The following is a 19,258-nucleotide window of genomic DNA, read 5'->3' as shown; positions in this document are numbered from 1 at the left end:
ACTGCATGGAAGTCCATAAAACAAAGATATAAAGAAGAAAAACTCATCAAGACAGGTAGAAGGGGTGGAGCCGGGGCGGAGAGGACGCGGTGTGGTGGCAGCAGCAGCAGCGTCGTCGGCAGAGACAGGCCAGCAAAAAGCGCAGTCCCACGTTTTAAAGTCAGGAGGGACACCTGGAAAGTATTCCCAGCTCCTCACCAGTCTCTCAGCAGTCTGCTTACTTAAAGGGACCCCATGGTCCTAAAACGTCCGCAGTCCCACCCACTCTGGGAATGATGGCCAGGGCACCAGTCCGGTGCAGAAGTGGGAGAGGTGCCTGAAAAAGGGGCAAGTGCTGGGCAGGCAGCATTGTTCCCTCTCAGACCCCTCCCCACCACACAGCACCGTAACATGGTGAAACAGGTCGCCCTGTACTGATGAATCCCTAAGGCTCCACCCCTTACAATGTAACAGGAGTGAACGCTCTACCTGGGCCATGGAGGCAAACAAACACAGGAGCCTGTCAGAATGAGGAGAGAGAGAAGTATAGCCCAAAAGGGGGAACAGATCAAGGTTCCAGTGGGAGAGCTAAGTGATGAGGACATAGCCAACCTAACAGATGAGGAGATAGATAACCTAACAGATGCAGAATTCAAAACACTGGTGATAAAGATGCTCACAGGCTTGACAGATATGCTTGAGTATGGCAGACACATAAAAGAAGAAGTGAAGGCTATGCTAAGTGAAACGAAGAAAAATCTACACAAAACCAATGGTGAAGGAAAGGAAACTGGAGTTCAAATCAATGATTTGGAACATAAGGAAGAAAAAAAGTCAACCAGTGCAGAATGAGGAAGCAAGAATTGGAAAAAATGAGGAAAACTACCCAAATTTTGTGAAAGAGATGGACATACAGGTCCGGGAAGCACGGAGGGTCCCAGGCGAGCTGGACCCAGAGGGGACCACACCAGGACGCATCATGATTGAAATGCCAAAGGTGAAAGATAGAGAGAGTCCTGGGGCAGCAAGAGAGGTGGAGAGTTGCCTACAGAAGGGTGTCTATAGGACTATCAGCTGATTTCTCAGAGGATACTTTGCAGGCAGGAAGGGACTGGCAAGCAATATTCAATGTGATGAAAGGCAACTTGAAACCAGGATTACTCTTATCCAGCAAAGCTATCATTTAGAATGGAAGGGTAGATAAAGTGCTTCCCAGACAAAGTGAAGCTAAAGGAGCTCATCACCACCAACCCATTATTATATGAAATGTCAAAGGGACTTACTTAAGAAAAAGATCAAAATTACAAACATTAAAATGACAACAAACTCACAACTATCAACAACTGAAAATAAATCAAAACCCAACTAAGCAAACTAGAATAGCAACAGAATCAGAAGTATGGGGATCATTTGGAGGGTTATCAGTTGGGAGGGGAGACGGGGAGAAGTGGGGATATGGTGCAGGGATTAAGAAGCATAATCTGTTGGTACAAAATAGGAGGAAGTTAAGAATAATATAGGAAAGGGTGAAGACAAAGAACTTAAATGCATGACCCATGGACATGAACTAAGAGGGGTGGGATTGCTGAAAAAAATTAGAACTACTGTAACAACATAATCAATAAAATATACTTAAAAAAGATACTGGCAAACTATACATTTTAATCATTTTTAAGTAGTTCTGTCCTGAAGTAGTTCTGTCATGAAGTACATTTATATTGTTGTGAAACCATGCTCACCACCCACTTTCATAACTATTTTCATCTTACCAAACTGAAACTCTATCCATTAAATAACTTCCCATTCTTCCTTTACCCTAGTCCTGGCAAACACTATTCTATTTTGTGTCTTGACGAATTTAACTAGATACTTCTTAAAAGTGGAATCATACAGAATTGACCCTCTTGTGATGGTTTAGTTCACTTAGCATAATGTCTTCAATGTTCATCCAAGTTGTATGCAGCACATACCAGGATTTCCTTCCTTTCTAAGGCTGAATAATATTCCATATTGTATGTACATACTACATTTTCTTTATTCATTCACATAACAATGGACTTTGGGTTGCTTCCACCTTATGGCTATTGTGAATAATGCTGCTAATTAACATGGGTGTATAAATAATGTATCCCTCTTTTTTATTTTTTTATCCTCACCTGAGGACTTTTCATTGCCTTGAGAGAGAGAGAAATATTGATTGGTTGCCCTCTCCTATGTGCCCACAAACTGGGTATGCTCCCTGACTAGGTATTGAACCTGCAACATTTTGGTCTACAGGACAACACTCTAACCAACTGAACCACACTGGCCAGGACAATGTGTCTCTGCTTTTTTAAAAGCATAAAAAAAGATTATGGTCTGTTATTAAAGGGAGATTTTTGAGGGAAGTTTGCTAAAAATTAAGCTTTTTGAAAATACATATACATTTTGCATTAGCTTAAGGATTAGCAACTTATTTTAGTTGAAAGCCACCCAAAAGAGAACCCAAAGATCAATGATATTATTTGTTTTAAAAAAACACAAGAGACACAGAAGCATCCATTACAAATTTATTATGCATTAGGAAGCTTAACTTAAAAACAACAACATAATAAAGATATCTCATTTCTGTTCATAGCAGAACAGGGTTCAAAATATATTTTCTTTCAAATGTATTCAGTCAGTACATAATCCTTTATAAAAGTTGTATATACATTTTTTTTCTGTCAACCCCTTCATTACATTTATAAATACAAGATTTACACAGCACTCCATCAAAAAATTTTAAAACTTCTTACAAATATCTACGTATATTTCATACTTATAAAACTTAGGCCCTAGTGAATGGTTCATTTACTGGTGCAGCAAAATGCATATAAATCTGTAAAGTTTTCTTTGTCCATAAAACATCTCAGAAAATTAGCAAGACCCTTATTGCGAAACTGAGCTTCCTAAACAATCATATTTTAGAAAGGAAGTTGATGTGCACATTCCCATAAGATTCAAAAGCCAGATAAACAGATGGAAATAAAGACCTATTGAAAACAAATGCATACTACACAGAGCAGTTAAGGCAGGAATGTGATGAATGAGAAAAATTGAGAAGCTGGAAAAAGGAGATGTGGGAAATAATAAATAACAATGCATTATATGAGTCTGAACTTGGATATAAACTCCACTGGTATCCAGTTAACTAATGCTCATCCTCACTTAGGAATGTTTACATTGTTAAAAACTTTCTTAGAAGCACCCTCCAATTTCTATGTTGCTACCAGAATGTCTGATGTGTGTCTTCTTCTGTAAAATCACCTTTGGATCTGACCAAGACACTGTCGAGGAATCTGAATTGCTATTTCTTCATGACTTATATTTATAAGAAAAATTTCCTTCATTGGTAAAGAATATCACTGGTCAATATTATTAATATCCAGAGGAGTATATGATGAATTTCAATCTAGCCAATAATAAGTAGAAACAAGGAAAAGAGCATAAGACTAGGTTTTTGTTTGACCTTTGAAAAAGGCAATAGATCCCTGATACCGAGTGACTCTATTAGCGGCCACTCATAAACACCAATTGGTTAAGTGGGCACTTTTCAGAGAAACACAAAGGAAGAAAATCAGAAGGGATTCTTTACCTTAAATCTGGCCAGAGATGGCAGTACCAATAAAATCCTGCACTTCTACTGAAAGGGACATGGAAAACTGTTGTCACTCTTACTCTGGAGGTAGTAAAGGAAAGCCATCCTTTTTAGCAGAGATATAACCTTTTCTATTTGAGTTTCAAAGTCCGGACTCCAGATAACTTTAATAAGAGTTGCATATTATTTGCAGCAATGTATTTCAAATTTTAACTTGTTCAAAGGTGCAAACAGAAAAAGAATGGAAGAAAAGGAACAGGAGGAAGAAGAGGAGGGAGGCAAAGGGTTACATATCAAACTTGGCCCTAAAGGATGCCACTAGCATCTCCCCTCCAGCACCAAAACATTTCCATGTGGTGTGGTTCCCCAACAACTTCAGATACGGCATCCGCAGAATCTTCCTTTCTTCCAAGTTTATAGTTCAGTACACTGACTCCCAGACTCCTCGAAAGAAGCTAGCTCCCAGATGTGGCTGTCTTGTAGCAGTGGCTCAATGTCCTCATCACTGGCCCGTTCTGGGGTGCTGGTCAGGTTGCCGCTAATACTGTTGCTATGTTTTTTAATTCCATTACTGTATTCAGGGATGAATAAGGCAACTAGAAAAGACATAAGAACTATACAAGCCCCAAATAAAAATGGCGGACCTGGAATGACAGCTCCCTGATGGGTGTGGGAAACAAATGGAGATGAGGAATTTAATTAGTCTTTTCAATGCAAAATTAATTCTGTATGACCCTCCCCCCCAAAAAATCCATACCACCTCAAAGTGAATCATTTTCTCATGAGCAAATGTTTCATTAAGTGCCAAGACAAACTCTCCTTGAGCCTACAGTTTGGAATACGACAGAAGGCAACTAATCACTGCTTTTTCACCACTTCTCAATAGTTTAAACCTGTAACAGTTATCTCTAATTTTATCCTATAACCTCAGGTCATGCATTCTGTACATGAATATTAATTCAATTTCGTACAGAAATCTATATTAAATATCACTTGGGAGGGAAGAAATATTAAATAAAGAACAACTCTAGTTCAGTTTTTATCTGAAATTATCTGTCACTTTATATTTTATTTAGCCTGGGCTTTATCAGAAGACAGCATTCTCATCAGTTATTGTGTAGGTGAGAACAGAATCTGAGCAAGTTAAAACAAATCTTTTATATAAGATATTAAATCACTGAAATGATCCCTCCCCAATCCCAGGAAACACTTAACCAATCACTCACTACTATCAAATACAATAGTAATATTATACAAATAAAGACTCTTTCCAAATTTAAAGTGAGAAGATTTACTGCAGTTAGACATAATCACTGTTATAAAACTAGACTTATCAGCAAATTACCTGCAGAGCAGCATTGTTAGAATTCAATTCTGGTTCCAATTCAGTCAGTTCCACATGAAACATGTAGAATATGAAGCCATAGAGTGCTGGTCCCAGGCCATTACATAGTCCTCTTATTCCAGTTATGATCCCCTGAGCAACCCCTAAGTCAAAACAAAGAAGGAAGGCAGTCTTCTCTGATAAGCATCTTAAGCCTGGGACTTAACAGAACTTTCTTACAAACTTAAGATATACTGATTCAGTGGAACAGAGTAGTTAGTCCATGCTGAGGAAAGCAGGTTAGGGACTTCATTCATTATATTTTCACTCATTGCACAAATGGATCCTTGGTTTTTTAAACGTTATCACTCTGCGCCCTAACCTCCATAAGAAAATGAAATGACAGTGATGTTTCTGAAATTTATTAGGGGCTGAACTCACCAATAACAGCTAGATATTCCTATAATTGGGGAATAATAAAATGAAAAATTTTAATGTTTTCCACTGACAGACAATTTTCACTTTTTGGTGGATTAAGGTTTTCCTGCTCTACTCATTTAATGGTGCTTTTATAATGAAAGCCTGCCCTTTGCCTCCTGCAGCCCTGTCTATGTGAGTCCACCACAGTCCTGATGCTGTGTGGTCCCAGCCCCTCTGGGCAGACTCTGTTCCTCAAGGTGACCTCCTCATGTCTGATGCATCTTTCTGCAGACCTGCACTGAAAAATCCCCCTAGTGTCAATTTCTAGATATATCTGGTTACTGATATGACAGGCAAAAAATTAGCTTACACTGTATGAAATGCATGTTCCTGAAAGTCAAAAATGGTTAAAGACAATTCAACCTAATACCATGTGTATTAGGTTGTATGATGACATTTAGAAACACCTGTATTAATGTATTTAATCATAAAAAGAGCCAAAGGGAATTTATGCCATGAAAACAGGACTGCACCTGTCAGACATCAAGCATGCCCATTTCCAGATGGCATACCTTCACTTTAGTCCCAATGTCTCTCCAAAGATATGCAGCCAATGGAGTTACCACGGCCAGGGACACACAGGATTTGTGGTCAAGTGAAACTACTTTAAAATGTGGATATGAAAAAGATGGCTGATTTTTGATGTACAAAAATAGGTGCAATAAATAAACTATTCTTTCCTATGTATTTTCTAACTGAAACTTAAAAAAAAGATTTTATTTATTTATTTTTAGAGACAGAGGAAGGGAGGGAGGAAGAGAGGGAGAGAAACATCCACATGCCAGAGAAACATAAATCGGCCACTCCTCACACACCCCCAACTGGGAACCTGGCCCGCAGCTCAGGCATGTGCCCTGACCGGGAATTGAACGGGCGACCCCATGGTTGGCAGGCTGGCAGGCTGGTTTTCAATCCACTGAGCCACACCAGCCAGGGTGTAAAACTTTTTTTGATTTAATCTTTAGTGTATTTTTTCCCATTACCATTTAATGTCCTTATATCCACCCTCTCATAATCACCACACTTGTCCATGTCCATGAGTCCTTTCTCCGTTTTTCTCAACCCCTCTACCTTCTAACCTACCCTGCCCCTGCAGCTGTCATCCTGCTCTCCATTTATGAGTCTGTCCCCATTTTCCTTGTTATTTCAGTTTGTTCATTAGAGTCCACAGATGAGTGAAATCATATGGTATTTGTATTTCTCTGACTGGCTTATTTCACTTAGCATAATGTTCTCCAGGTCCATCCATATTATTGAAACTTTTTAAAGGGCTCTAATCCATTTCAATTTTTTTTCCTTTTAAAATTTCCTACTTTCTGACTACAATAAGATGAGTCATTAAAAAATGACAAAGAAAAAGGATTAATTCTGGTAGAAGGAACTGCCTGATAGGGAAGCCAGAGATACAAGAAGGATGAAGTAGGAGTCTATAAGTTTCCCTCCTTTTTCTCTCCCTCTGCACCCAATTATCAACAACTACACATTTATTTTTTCTTTATCCGCTCAAAGAATCATTTCTTAAATTAAGCTAATAAACTTAGATTCCAAATTAAAGAAATTTTAATGATTACAGTGATTACTCATTGTTTTACTAACTAGTCTATCATTATTTAATAGACAGCTGTTAAAATATTACAGCCTAGTTAATTCTGATAGCATCACACTAAAGAGGAGCCAAAACCAAGAGGATAAAACAGTTTTATTTATAATTCTTAGTATTCTGAACTGCTGAGTCCACAATTTGAAAACATGAGTGTAAGATCAGAGCAGGAAGGGAAACAGAATCTTTCTATTTGCAGAAGTAAATAGGTATGATCATTGAGAAGGGACCACATGAATGTGAACAGAGGTTCAGAGCTGCTTATGTTTCTGGCAGGTATGTCTCAACTGAGGAGGAAAGCAGAGAGGGGACAGTGACCTCACCTTGTTGATCTGACTCTGCGTTCTGAGAGACGAGGGCACTGATCGCTGGAAAGGTGATGCTGGACATGGCAGCCACGGTCCCCGCTGCCCACATCATCCTGCAATGACAACACAGGCTGCTGCTCAGAGTACAATCAGCAGTGAAAGCACAAAATGCTTTCTGTTTTCTCATGTTAAGTTGTATTTAATTTAATTTTTCCTCTTTAATAATGGATTTTTTTTAACCTGGAAAGTTGTATGTCACCCTGTTAATATTAATCACTTCAAAGGCTGGGAAAGTTTCATTTATTTTACTTTACTTCTTTCAAAATCTGTTCTGCCTGACTTTATTATTACCATCTTTATACATAAGCTCAATGAAGTTCAAAAAGATTTCCTGTTTCTGTTAATACCACATTTCTCCCACCAATTTTCCACTTCTTATTTGTACTTGAGCTGCTCATATTGCTATCCTTCAACAAAGTGTCATGTGCTACCAATGGGAAAAAATAGAAACCTGAAGTGCAGGATGACTTCCTGCAGACTTCTAAGCCTGCTTCCTTTAGACTTTTGTCCTCTTTTCAATAAAAGGACCCTATTGTGTATCAATATCAAGCATAAGTATGAGAGGAACATGAAGCCCCAACTGGGCTAAAAACTGCTTGGCCAGACTTCCTTGGGGATAGCTCACATGCACATCCTTACTGAAAAGGAAAAACACTTCAGGTTGACAAAATCCTTTTAACATAGCACATTTTTGACTGATTCAATTACTGAAACAAAGCTCAAAGGACTGAAGTATTGAACAGGAATCATCTCCTGACCCCTTAAGCATTTCTAGTTTCTGAAAATTATGCCATGTATTTAAAATGAGGACTAACTCTGATTATTTGAAATAGAGATATGAACTCTGGTACTTGGTAATCAGGCACACAGGGAAATTTGCCACATTAACGAAACAGCACTCAGGATTCTTCTGATTCCAGGGCTTATTCTGATCTTCTTGTTTATGGGAATATGTTAGCTTTAATAACTGCCTTAGAGTATGCATGATTTTGGAAGAGCTATTAGGATTGATCTAACTCAAATGCTTTATGTTATAAAGGTTATGTCACTGTCTGAGGTCACTCAGCTAATTACAGCAATAAACCCTGCCAGCTATCATTTTTCCTTGACTTTTTGTTTTGTTTTTGGAGTGATGTCCCTAAGAACTGACAAATGTGTTTAAAAGGTAGACATAAAATTTCTGGAGGGGTTGGAGGAGGAAGCACACATTTACTTAAGTAACAACTCAGTGAAAGACACCGAGGTGAAGATAACCTGTAGAAATAATTCTAAATTACTTAGCTGACTCTTCCCCAAATTAAGTCTGAACAGTTTTTTAAATGTTGAATACACCAAACCAGTAAAATAACCCTTGCTTCCTTCACATTACACTCAACCAACTCAAGCTCCTCTAAAAAATGTGGCTTTCTGCTAATTCATGAGAATCTATGAAAGAGGCTTACCAGGCTTTAGATCCAAAACCATACCAGGCTAACTGAAACATCTGGAAACCCAAGCCAAGGAGGACGGTATTCTTATTTCCTAATGATCTCATCAAGATGGTAAGAAAGACTGTCTGCAAAGCAGAGGAGAAACCATGTGAACACATAAATTTGATGCAATCAAGCTCTGTGAGAAAAGCCCAATAGTAGTAACCAGGGACTGCTTGAGCTGAGACCTTGGTGACCATTTGGAACTGATGTAACTCTAAAGGAGTGGAATTTCAGTGGCTTTCTTATTGACCTGGGACTCAGGGCCTTCAGCCTCCTTCCCAAAAATCTGGTACTTTGCTAGAACTTCCCCAAAAACGTAATCACAGCCATTCACCAGTTATTGTGATTGAGAGGGACATGGCCCCAGGCTCTTCTGAGAAACACCAATCACTTAACCACCAGTGAATAGCAAGCCCCTGCTGAATATGTACAGTATATGTGCGGTTTTGCTGGAAGTTAGCACTCTCACAAAGTTGGACTAATAAAAATTTGACTTTAATAAATATATAGTCTGCTAAAAAACTAGTTGAGATAGCCTGAAAAGGCTTAGGATAAAAGATGAGTCTGGGCTAATAGACTTAACTAGAGCTAACATAAAGAAAAAGAGATCACGAGCAACTTGAAAGTTTAACAACACCAACAACAAAAAAGGCCGTTGCCTTAATGCATTCCTATTAACCTTATCAATTCTAATATTTAGGCAAAACAGTTTTGCAGTCTTCTCATTTCTCCTCAACAGAAGAATACTACACTTGGCCTACCTCACTTTAAAGTAGCAAGTAGCTGTTTAACGGCAATGACCTCTAGAAGTTCCATATGATATAGTGAATGTACCTAAAGCATATCAGTGATTTAATTTAAAGGACATATACGTTGCCTTTTCTGGTCCTATGTTTATAACAGATGAGGAAATTTTTAATGATTTTTACTTATTACATATATTCTAATCCACTGATTTGCACATTTCTTCAGTCCTGGGGATACCACAGGTTGGAACAGTTGCTGATTTTCATTTCTGCTTTTCACTTCCACTTACTTTTCAACATTAAAATAATATTGAAACATGTTCCTGGTTAAGTAAATTTTCTGATATCTGGAGTTAGTTAAATTGTAGTTGGTGGTTATGAATGCAAATTTCTGTTTGCTGAATAGACCCAGTAGAAGTAACAACAATATTCTAAAAAATATTGAAATGTTACAAAAGACTTCTGGCCAAGATGGAGGCCTAGACAGACATGCTGGGTCCCCTTCCACAACTAAGAAGGACTGCAACTACTTCAAAACTAGAGACAACCAGAAGTTCCAGAAAACTGAGCTGCATGGAAATCCAGCAAACAAAGATAAATAAGTAGTACTCATCCAGACAGGTAGGAGGGGCGGAGCCAGGATGGAGAGGATGCAGTGTGCTGGTGGTGGTAGCAGTAGCGGCAGCAGCAAGCCGGTGGAAAGTACAGTCACATCTTTTAAAAAGTCCGGAGGGACACCTGGGGAGCACTCCCAGCACCAGACCAGACAGCGCAGCTCATGGTCCAGCACCAGAGAAAATAAAGCCTCATTGCTTCTGACTGTGAAAACCACTGGAGGTTGGGGTGGAGGAAGAAACTACCAGTCCCTCAGCAGAGTCCACTTATTTAAAGGGCCCTCACGGTCCGAGAATGTCTGCAGACCCATCCACTAGTGAACAATGGCCAGGGCAACAGCTAGAGAGATGCCGGTCCCATATGAAAGTGGGAGAAGTGCCTGGCAAAGGGGTGAGTGCTGAGCAAGCGGCACTGTTCTGTCTCAGACCCCTCTCCCACATACATGGTGAAACAGGTCCCCCTGTACTGACAAATACCTAAGGCTCCGCCCCTTACAATGTAACAGGAGTGACAGCTCTACCTAAGACACAGAGACAAAGACACACAGGAACTTGTGAAGATAAGGAGACAAAGAAGTATGGCCCAAAAGGGGGAACGGATCAAGGTTCCAGTGGGAGAATTAAGCGATAAGGAGATAGCCGACCTAACAAATGAGGAGAGTTCCAAACACTGGTGATAAAGATGCTCACAGGCTTGACTAATATGCTTAAGTACGGCAAACACATAAGGGAAGAAATGAAGTTTATGCTAAGTGAAATGAAGGAAAATCCACACAAAACCAATGGTGAAGGGAAGGAAACCAAGGTTCAAATCAATGATATGGAACATAAGGTAGAAAAAAAAGTCAACCAGTACAGAATGAGAAAACAAGAATTGAAAAAAGTGAGGTGGCTTAGGAACCTCTGGGACAACTTTAAAGATGCCAACATCTGAACCATAGGGGTACCAGAAGGAGAAGAGGAAAAGCAAGAAAATGAAAACTTATATGAGAAAATAATGAAGGAAAACGCCTCAAATTTGGTGAAGGAAATAGACATCCAAGTCCAGGAAGCACAGAGTCCCAAACAAGCTAGACACAAAAAGGACCACACCAAGACATATCATAATTAAAATGCCAGAGGTGAAAGATAAGAGAGAATCTTAAAAGCAGCAAGAGAAAAGCAGAGAGTTTCCTACAAAGGGGTGCCTATAGCACTATCAGCTGATTTCTCAGAAGACACTTTGCCAGCAAGAAGGGACTGGCAGGAAGTATTCAAAGTGATGAAAAGCAAGGACTTAAAACCAAGATTACTCTATCCAGCAAAGCTATCATTTAGAATGGAAGGTCAGATAAAGTGCTTCCCAGACAAGGTAAAGCTAAAGGAGTTCATTGTCACCAAGTCATTATTATATGAAATGTCGAAGGGACTTACTTTAGAAAAAGATGATCAAAATTATGAACATTAAAATGGCAACAAACTCACAACTCTCAACAATGAATCTAAAAAATAAAAACAAAATCCAACTAAGCAAACCAGGATAGGAACAGAATCATAGCTATGGGGATCATTTGGAGGGTTATCAGTTGGGAGGGGAAAGGAAGATAAATGGGGAAATGGTGCAGGGATTAAGAAGCATAATTGGTTGGTACAAAATAGATATAGGGAAGTTAAGAATAATACAGAAAAGGGTGAAGCCAAAGAACTTATATGCACAACCCATGGACAGGAACTAAGGGGGGTGGGATTGCTGGAGGGAAGGGGGTACTGGGCAGAGCGGGGCAAAGGGGAAAAAACTGGGTCTAATGTAACAACATAATCAATAAGGTACACTTAAAAAAATATATTGAAAGGTTATATTAAATTACTCCTAAATTCCAATCTCAACATTCTATTCAAAATGGAATGGTTCTGAGGACCACATATATGTCTGTTTACTGGGTTTGCTATTGTACCATAGTCATTAAATATGTTGCCATGGCAAGGGAGGAGGGGGAACTAAGCTAGGGATGCGGGTAATATTTAAGAACATTTCTTTGCAGCTTCCTGTGAACCCAGAGTTATTTCAGAATAAAAAAGTTAAGAGAAATGAGTAAAATGACACTTACCTGAGCCACAATAGATAGAATTCCTACCATAGCTATGAATGCTGCAATTTTAACAGATCCAAAGCCTATGACCTGTGAAAATAGGGAGAAAAAAACCCCCACTATTTTTGATACAAATATTATAAAAATAAGAAATGTTATGTTTTAGTAAAGCTACATGACAAAACAGTTGAAAAAAACTTCATAAAACCTTGACAATAGCAAATTAAGGCAGTGCTGAAAGTTTAACCTATTTAACCAGTAATTTATATTTAAATTTGATTTTAAAAAATACAAGCAGGCATGTCATAATTTAGCAGATATTTAAAGGATATTTTCTATTATAGACCTATATATTGTTTCATATTCCTTCTCATCCTCAACCCACCAAAAAACATATGATGTTATCAAGCATTAGAGGAAATATAAAGAAAATAATCTGACTTTTGATAACAGAATTTGGAATTTATTCCCTAGCAAATACAGTGGCTCTCAACTTGGCTGTACATTAAAAACATTTGGGACACAGAGAAGGAGAAAGGAAGGGAGAGGGAAGGGGAGTAATGAGATTCTGCAACCCATTTGAGACCAAATGAATCAGATTCTCTGGGCCTAGACATAGGTATGTTTCAAAAAGCTTTCATGGTGATTCCAATGAGCAGCCCAATTAGCTGGCAATAATTTTGAAGCCTCTTAACCTTAACAGTTCTGAAACGCCTAAAGCTTTTAGTTTTAAATATCAAGTTTTAAAAATTAAATTCTTTTCCCCTTTACTAAAATTCTATAAAATAGAATCTAAAAAGACAATAAGTAGTAAATATCAATGAAGCTAAGAACTAGTTCTTTGAAAAGATAAATAAAATTGACAAACCTTTAGTTAGATTTTATAGCTGATACCACACAAAGGTTCTTAAGAGACTACTATGACCAATTGTATGCCAGCATATTGGACAACCTAGAAGAAATGGATAAATTCCTAAAACCATATAACCTACCAAGACAGAATCACAATGAAATAAAAAAATCTGAACAGATTATTAGGAAGGATATTCTATGAGTAATCAAAAATCTTCCAAAAAACAAGCCTAGGACCAGATGGCTTTACTGGTAAATTCCATTAAACATTCAAAGAAGAATTAATACCAACCCTTCTTACACTCGTCCAAAATATAGGAGAGAGAACTCTTCCAAACACATTTTAAAGGGCCAGCATTATCCTGATACCAAAACCATAAGATGCCACACACACACACACACACAAAAAAGAAAATTAATTATAGGCTAATATATGTGATGAACATAGATGTAAAAAATTTCAGCAAAGCAGTAGCAAACTGAACTTAATAAATTCTAAAAAAATTTTAAAGTAAATTTTAAAATTAAAAAAAAAAAGAAGGCTAAAGGTCACCTGATTATTTCAATAGATGCAAAGCATTTGACAAAACTCAACATTTATGATAAAAACACAATAAAGCAGGTATTGAGGGAAAATACCCCAACATAATAAAGGCCATATATGACAAGACCACACACACACACACACACACACACACAGCTTTTCCTCTAAGATCAGGAACAAGGCAAGGATGTTCACTTGTCACTTTTATTCAAAATAGTATTGGAAGTCCTAGCAGCAGAAAAGAGGCCAGAAAAAGAAATAAAATGCATACACAATGGAAATGAAGAAGTAAAACTATCACTCTTTGCAGATGACATGATAGTATACTTAGAAAATCCTAAAGAATCCATCGAAAAATTATTGGAACATGTAAACAAATTCAATAAAGTTGAAGGCCACAAAATCAGTATACAAAAATCCACTGTCTTCCTATACCTAACAACAAAGTATCAGGAAGAGAAATGAAGAAAACAATCCCATTTACAATCACAACAAAAATAATACCTAGGAAAAGTTTAACAAAAGAGATGAATGTTGTATTCTCTACTCTGAAAACTATAAGACATTGTTGAAGGAAACTGAAGACACAAAGAAATGGGAAGATATTCCATGTTCATGGATTGGAAGAATTAAGATTGTTAAAATGGCCATATTACCTAAAGCAATATACAGATTTAATGCAATCCTAATCAAAGTCCCAATGGCATTTTTCACAGAAATAGAACAACAACAAAACCCCTCAAATTTGTATGGAACCACAAAAGACCCTGGAGAGCCAAAGCAATCCTGAGAAAAAAAAGTATGACTTCGAATTATACTACAAAGCTACAATAATACAGCACTGGCAGAAAAACAAGCACACAAACTAATGGGACAGAATTGAAAGCCCAGAGATAAACCCACACCGATATGGACAATTAGTTTTCAACAAAGAGGACTAAAACATACAGTGGAGAAAGGAAAGTCAGTCTTTTCAATAAATGATGTTGGGAAAACGGGAATGACACATGTAACATAATGAAATTAGATTGTTATCTGACATGATACATAAAAATTAACTCAAAACGGATTAAAGTCTTCAACACCTGAAACAATAAAATACTTAGTAGAAAAAAAAAGTAGTAAGTAACTTATGGACGTTGATCTCAGAGGGCTTTTCTAAAGTTGACCTTAACAGACTATTTCAAACTAAAAAGCTCCTGCAAAGCAAAAGAAACCATCAACAAAACAAAAAGGCAACCATATGAATGAGAAAAGATAACTGCAAATAATGCCTCTGAAAAGGTGCTAATATTCAAAATATATAAAGAACCCATAAATGTAACTAAAAAACATAAAAAAAAAAAAACGAAAACACACACACACATTCAATTAAAAATAGGCAAAGGATCTGAATAGACACTTTCCAAGAAAAGCATAAAGATGGCCAACAGGTACATGAAAAAAATGCTCAATATCACTTGTTACAAGAGAAATCCTTATCAAAACCACAATGACACCCTGGCTGGTGTGGCTCAGTGGACTGGGCACTGGCCTGTGAACCAAAGTGTTCCTGGTTCGATTCCCAGTCAGGGCACATGCCTGGGTTGCAGGCCAGGTCCCCAGTTGGGGGTGCATGAGAGGCAACCACACATTGATGTTTCTCTCCCTTTCTTTCTCCCACCCTGCCCCTCTGTCTAAAAAGAAATAAAATCTTTAAAAAATATAACAAACCCACAATGAGATACAACCTCAAAACTTTCAGAATGGTTACTACCAAAACAAAAAACAAACAAACAGAAAAACAAAGCAAACAAAAACAAAACACAAAACAGAAAAGGTAACTTTTAAGATGGAATGTAAATTGATGGAGCCACTATGGAAAATAGTGTGATGGTTCTTTAAAAAATTAAGAAAAGAATATTAAGAATATGATCCAGGAATCCCTCCTTCTGGGTTATCTACCTGAAAAATTTAAAACACTTATTCATAAAGATATATATTCCAGACTTCCAGCCAAGATGGAGGCGCAGGTAGACATGCTTTGCCTCCTTGCACAGCGATAGAAAGAATTAAAACCAGATGTCAAAAATAAATAACAACCAGAACCATCAATAAATTGAGCTATACAGAAGTCCAACAACCACATATTTAAACAAGCCACACTCATCCAGATGGGTAAGAGAGGTGGAGTTGCAGAGACAGGGCAGAAAGGAGGTGTGGCTTGGACATGCAGCAGCAAAACAGACGGTCCAACATTCATGCGTGGTGGATAAAAATCAGAAGGAATACCCTGGGAAGATAAACACCCATTACCTCTGGCTGTAAAACCAGTGGAAGTTGGGGCAGTGGAAGAAACTGCTGGATTTTTGCCACTTTAAGGGCCCACATGGTCTTAGAACTTACGCAACCCCCAGGGTAGCAATACAGGAACGGGATGAAGTGACTGGAAAAGGGTGAGTGCAGGGCAAATTGCCAGAAGCCAGAGAGTGGCAATGACCCCTTTCTGAGCCTCCTACCACAAACAGAGCCACAAGGCAGTGAAGTGGGTGGCTCTGCCATGGCAATTACATAAGGCTCCACCCCACATAATTTACACGTGGCTTTGCTACATAGGCTATGCTACTAAGACAGACAAGGAGTAAAAGCAGCTCTATATAATACACAGAAACAAACACAGGGAGGTTGTCAAATTGAGAGACAAAGAAATACGGGCCAAATGAAACAACAGCACAAAACCCCAGAAAAAAAACCTAAACTAAATGAAGATAGCCAACCTATCAGATGCAGAGTTCAAAATACTGGTGATAAGGACGCTCAGGGAACTCATAGAGTACTGCAAAAAAATAAAGAATAAAATGAAGGTTACACAAAGTGAAATAAAGAAAAATATGCAGGCAACCAACAGTGAAAGAAGGAAGCTGGGATTCAAATCAACAATTTGGAACAAAAGTAAGAAATAAACATTCAACCAGAACGTAAAGGATAAACAAGAGTGCAAAAAACCAAGGACAGCCTTAGGAACCTCTGGAACAACTTTAAACTGTACCAACATCTGAATCATAAGGGTGCCAGGAGAGGAAGAGCAAGAAATTGAAAACTTATGTGAAAAAAGTAATGAAAGTAAACTTCCTTAATTTGGCAAAGTAAATAGTCATACAAGTCCAAGAAGCACAGAGAGTTCCAAACAAGTTGGATCCAAAGAGGACTGCACCAAAACACATTATAATTAAAACGCCAAAGGTTAAAGATAAAGAGTAAATCTTAAAAGCAGCAAGAGCAAAGAAGAGTTACCTACAAAGGAGTACCTACAAGACTCTTAGCTGATTTTTTAAAAGAAACTTTGCAAGCAAGAAGTATTTAAAGTGATGAAAAGCAAGAACCTACAACCAATATTAGTCTATCCAGCAAACAAAGCTATCATTTACAGTTAAAATGCTTCCCAGACAATGTAAAACTAAAGGAATTCTCATCATCAAGCCATTATTACATGAAATGTTACAGGGACTTATTTAAGAAAAAGAAGATCAAAACTATGAATATTAAAATGACAACAAACTCCCAACTATCAACAATTGAATCTAAAAAACAAAAACAAACTATGCTAACAACCAGAACAGGAACAGAAACACAGGTATGGAGATCATATAGAGAATTATTAGCTGGGAGGGGGAAGGGGGAAAATGGGAGAAATGGTGCAGGGATTAAGCAACATAACTGGTAGGAACAAAATAGGGTGATGTTAAGAACAGTATAGGAAAGGGTGAAGCCGAAGAACTTACATGCATGACCCATGGACATGAACTTTGGGGGGAGGGACTGCTGAAGAGAAGAGGGGTACTGGGTGAGGGGGCCAAAGGGAGGAAAACTGGGACAACTGTAACAGCATAATCAATAAAATATACTTTGATAAAGTATGTGTTCATTGCATTACTCATTATTCACAATAGCCAAGACATGGAAACAACCTAAGTATCATCTGACAAATGACTGGATAAAGAAGTTGTGGTACATATATAAGATAGGTGATACCTCTCAGCCATAAAAAAGATAAAATACTGCCCTGACCGGTGTGGCTCAGTGGATTGAGCACTGGCGTATGAACGGAAAGGTCACGGGTTTGATTCTTGGTCACAGGTTCGAGTCCTAGTCAGGGCACATGCCTAGGTAGCAGGTCGGGTCCCTAGTTGGGGGTGTGTGAGAGGCAACTCTCACACATCGATGTTTCTCTCCCTCTTTTTCTCCTTCTCTTCTTCTCTAAGAATAAATAAAATATTTAAAAAAAATAAAACTATAAGATATTAATGAACGAAACTGAAAGAGACATAAAGAAATGGAAAGATGGTCTTTTCAATAAATAGTGTTGGAAAAATAGGACAGCCAAGCAAAAGGCTGAAACTAGACCACCTTCTTACACCATACACGAAAACTAACTGAAAATAGACTAAGGACTTGAACATAGGACATGAAAGCATAAAATTCCTGTTAAGAAAACATAGGCACTATACTACTTGACACAGGTCTTGGCGATGATTTTGTGAATCTGACACCAAAATCAACAGCAACAAAAGCAAAAGTAAACAAGTGGGACTTTATCAAACTAAAAAGGAAATCATCAACAAAATGAAAAAGCAACCTAATGAATGAGAGGAAATAACTGGATGTCATATCTGATAACGGGCTAATATCCAAAGTATATTAAGAATACACGCAACTCAATAGCAAAAAACAAACAGGCATAAAACTGAATTGACATTTTTCCAAAGAAGACATAAATATGGCCAATAGGTACATGAAAAGATACTAAAATCACTAATCATTAGAGAAATGCAGGTCAAAACTACAGTTAAAATGACTATTAACAAAAAGACAAGAAACTACAAGTGTTGGTTAGGATGTAGAGAAAAAGGAACACTTATGCACTGTTAGTGGGAATATAAACTGATACAACCACTATGGAAAACAGTATGGAGATTCCCCAACCAATTAAAAACAGAACTACCACATGATCTAGCAACTCCACTTCTGAGTATTTATTTGAAAAACCCAAAACACTAACTTGAAAAGATATATACAGCCCCATGTTCATTGCAGTATTATTTACTATAGCCAAGATAATGTAACAGCCTAAGTGTCCACTGACGGATAAATGGATATAAAATATATTATATAAATAATGAAATATTATTCACCCATAAAAGTGTCTATTAATGGGTAGATGGATAGTTATGGTATACATGCACATATACACACACATATACACATGGAAATATTATTCATTCATAAAACAGAGTGAGATCTTACCATTTGCCACAACATGGATTGACTTTCAAGGCATTATGCTAAAGTGAAATAAGTCCAACAGAGAAAAACAGATACCATATGATCTCACTTATATGTGGAATTTTTAATTAAAAAACAAAACAAAACTCATAAACACAGAGAACTTATTGGTGGTTGTCAGAGGTGGGTAGAGGTGAGTAATAAGAAATGGGTAAACATTTTTTAAGTTTAAATAAATTTTAAAAAAAAGAACAAAACACTTAAAAGATAAAAAGGTCAAGGCCTAAAATGCAAGAGCAGAAAAAAATAAAAAATAAAAATTATCCTTT

At 37.6% G+C, this 19,258-nt stretch overlaps 1 protein-coding gene across 4 annotated transcripts in view; it reads right to left on the bottom strand.

Moving 5' to 3' along the window:
* Nucleotides 1-2,515: 2,515 nt before the first annotated feature.
* SLC71A2 (solute carrier family 71 member 2) overlaps nucleotides 2,516-19,258 on the bottom strand; it is a 133,981-nt gene continuing 117,238 nt past the window's right edge. For all 4 annotated transcript variants that reach the window (XM_090273927.1, XM_090273924.1, XM_090273926.1 and 1 more), the window contains 5 exons: nucleotides 12,290-12,361; nucleotides 8,813-8,925; nucleotides 7,326-7,423; nucleotides 4,944-5,086; nucleotides 2,516-4,258 (listed from right to left, as the gene is read on the bottom strand). In XM_090273927.1, coding sequence (XP_090130053.1) covers nucleotides 4,013-4,258; nucleotides 4,944-5,086; nucleotides 7,326-7,423; nucleotides 8,813-8,925; nucleotides 12,290-12,361 — 672 coding nt within the window. In that variant the 3' untranslated portion in view covers nucleotides 2,516-4,012. The remainder of the gene's footprint in view (nucleotides 4,259-4,943; nucleotides 5,087-7,325; nucleotides 7,424-8,812; nucleotides 8,926-12,289; nucleotides 12,362-19,258) is intronic.

This window comes from Furipterus horrens, unplaced genomic scaffold, assembly GCF_987537825.1.
Source record: "Furipterus horrens unplaced genomic scaffold, mFurHor1.1.pri manual_scaffold_4, whole genome shotgun sequence".
NCBI lineage: Eukaryota > Metazoa > Chordata > Mammalia > Chiroptera > Furipteridae > Furipterus > Furipterus horrens.
Note: the sequence above shows the minus strand (reverse complement) of the source record. Positions and strands in the feature narration are given on the sequence as shown.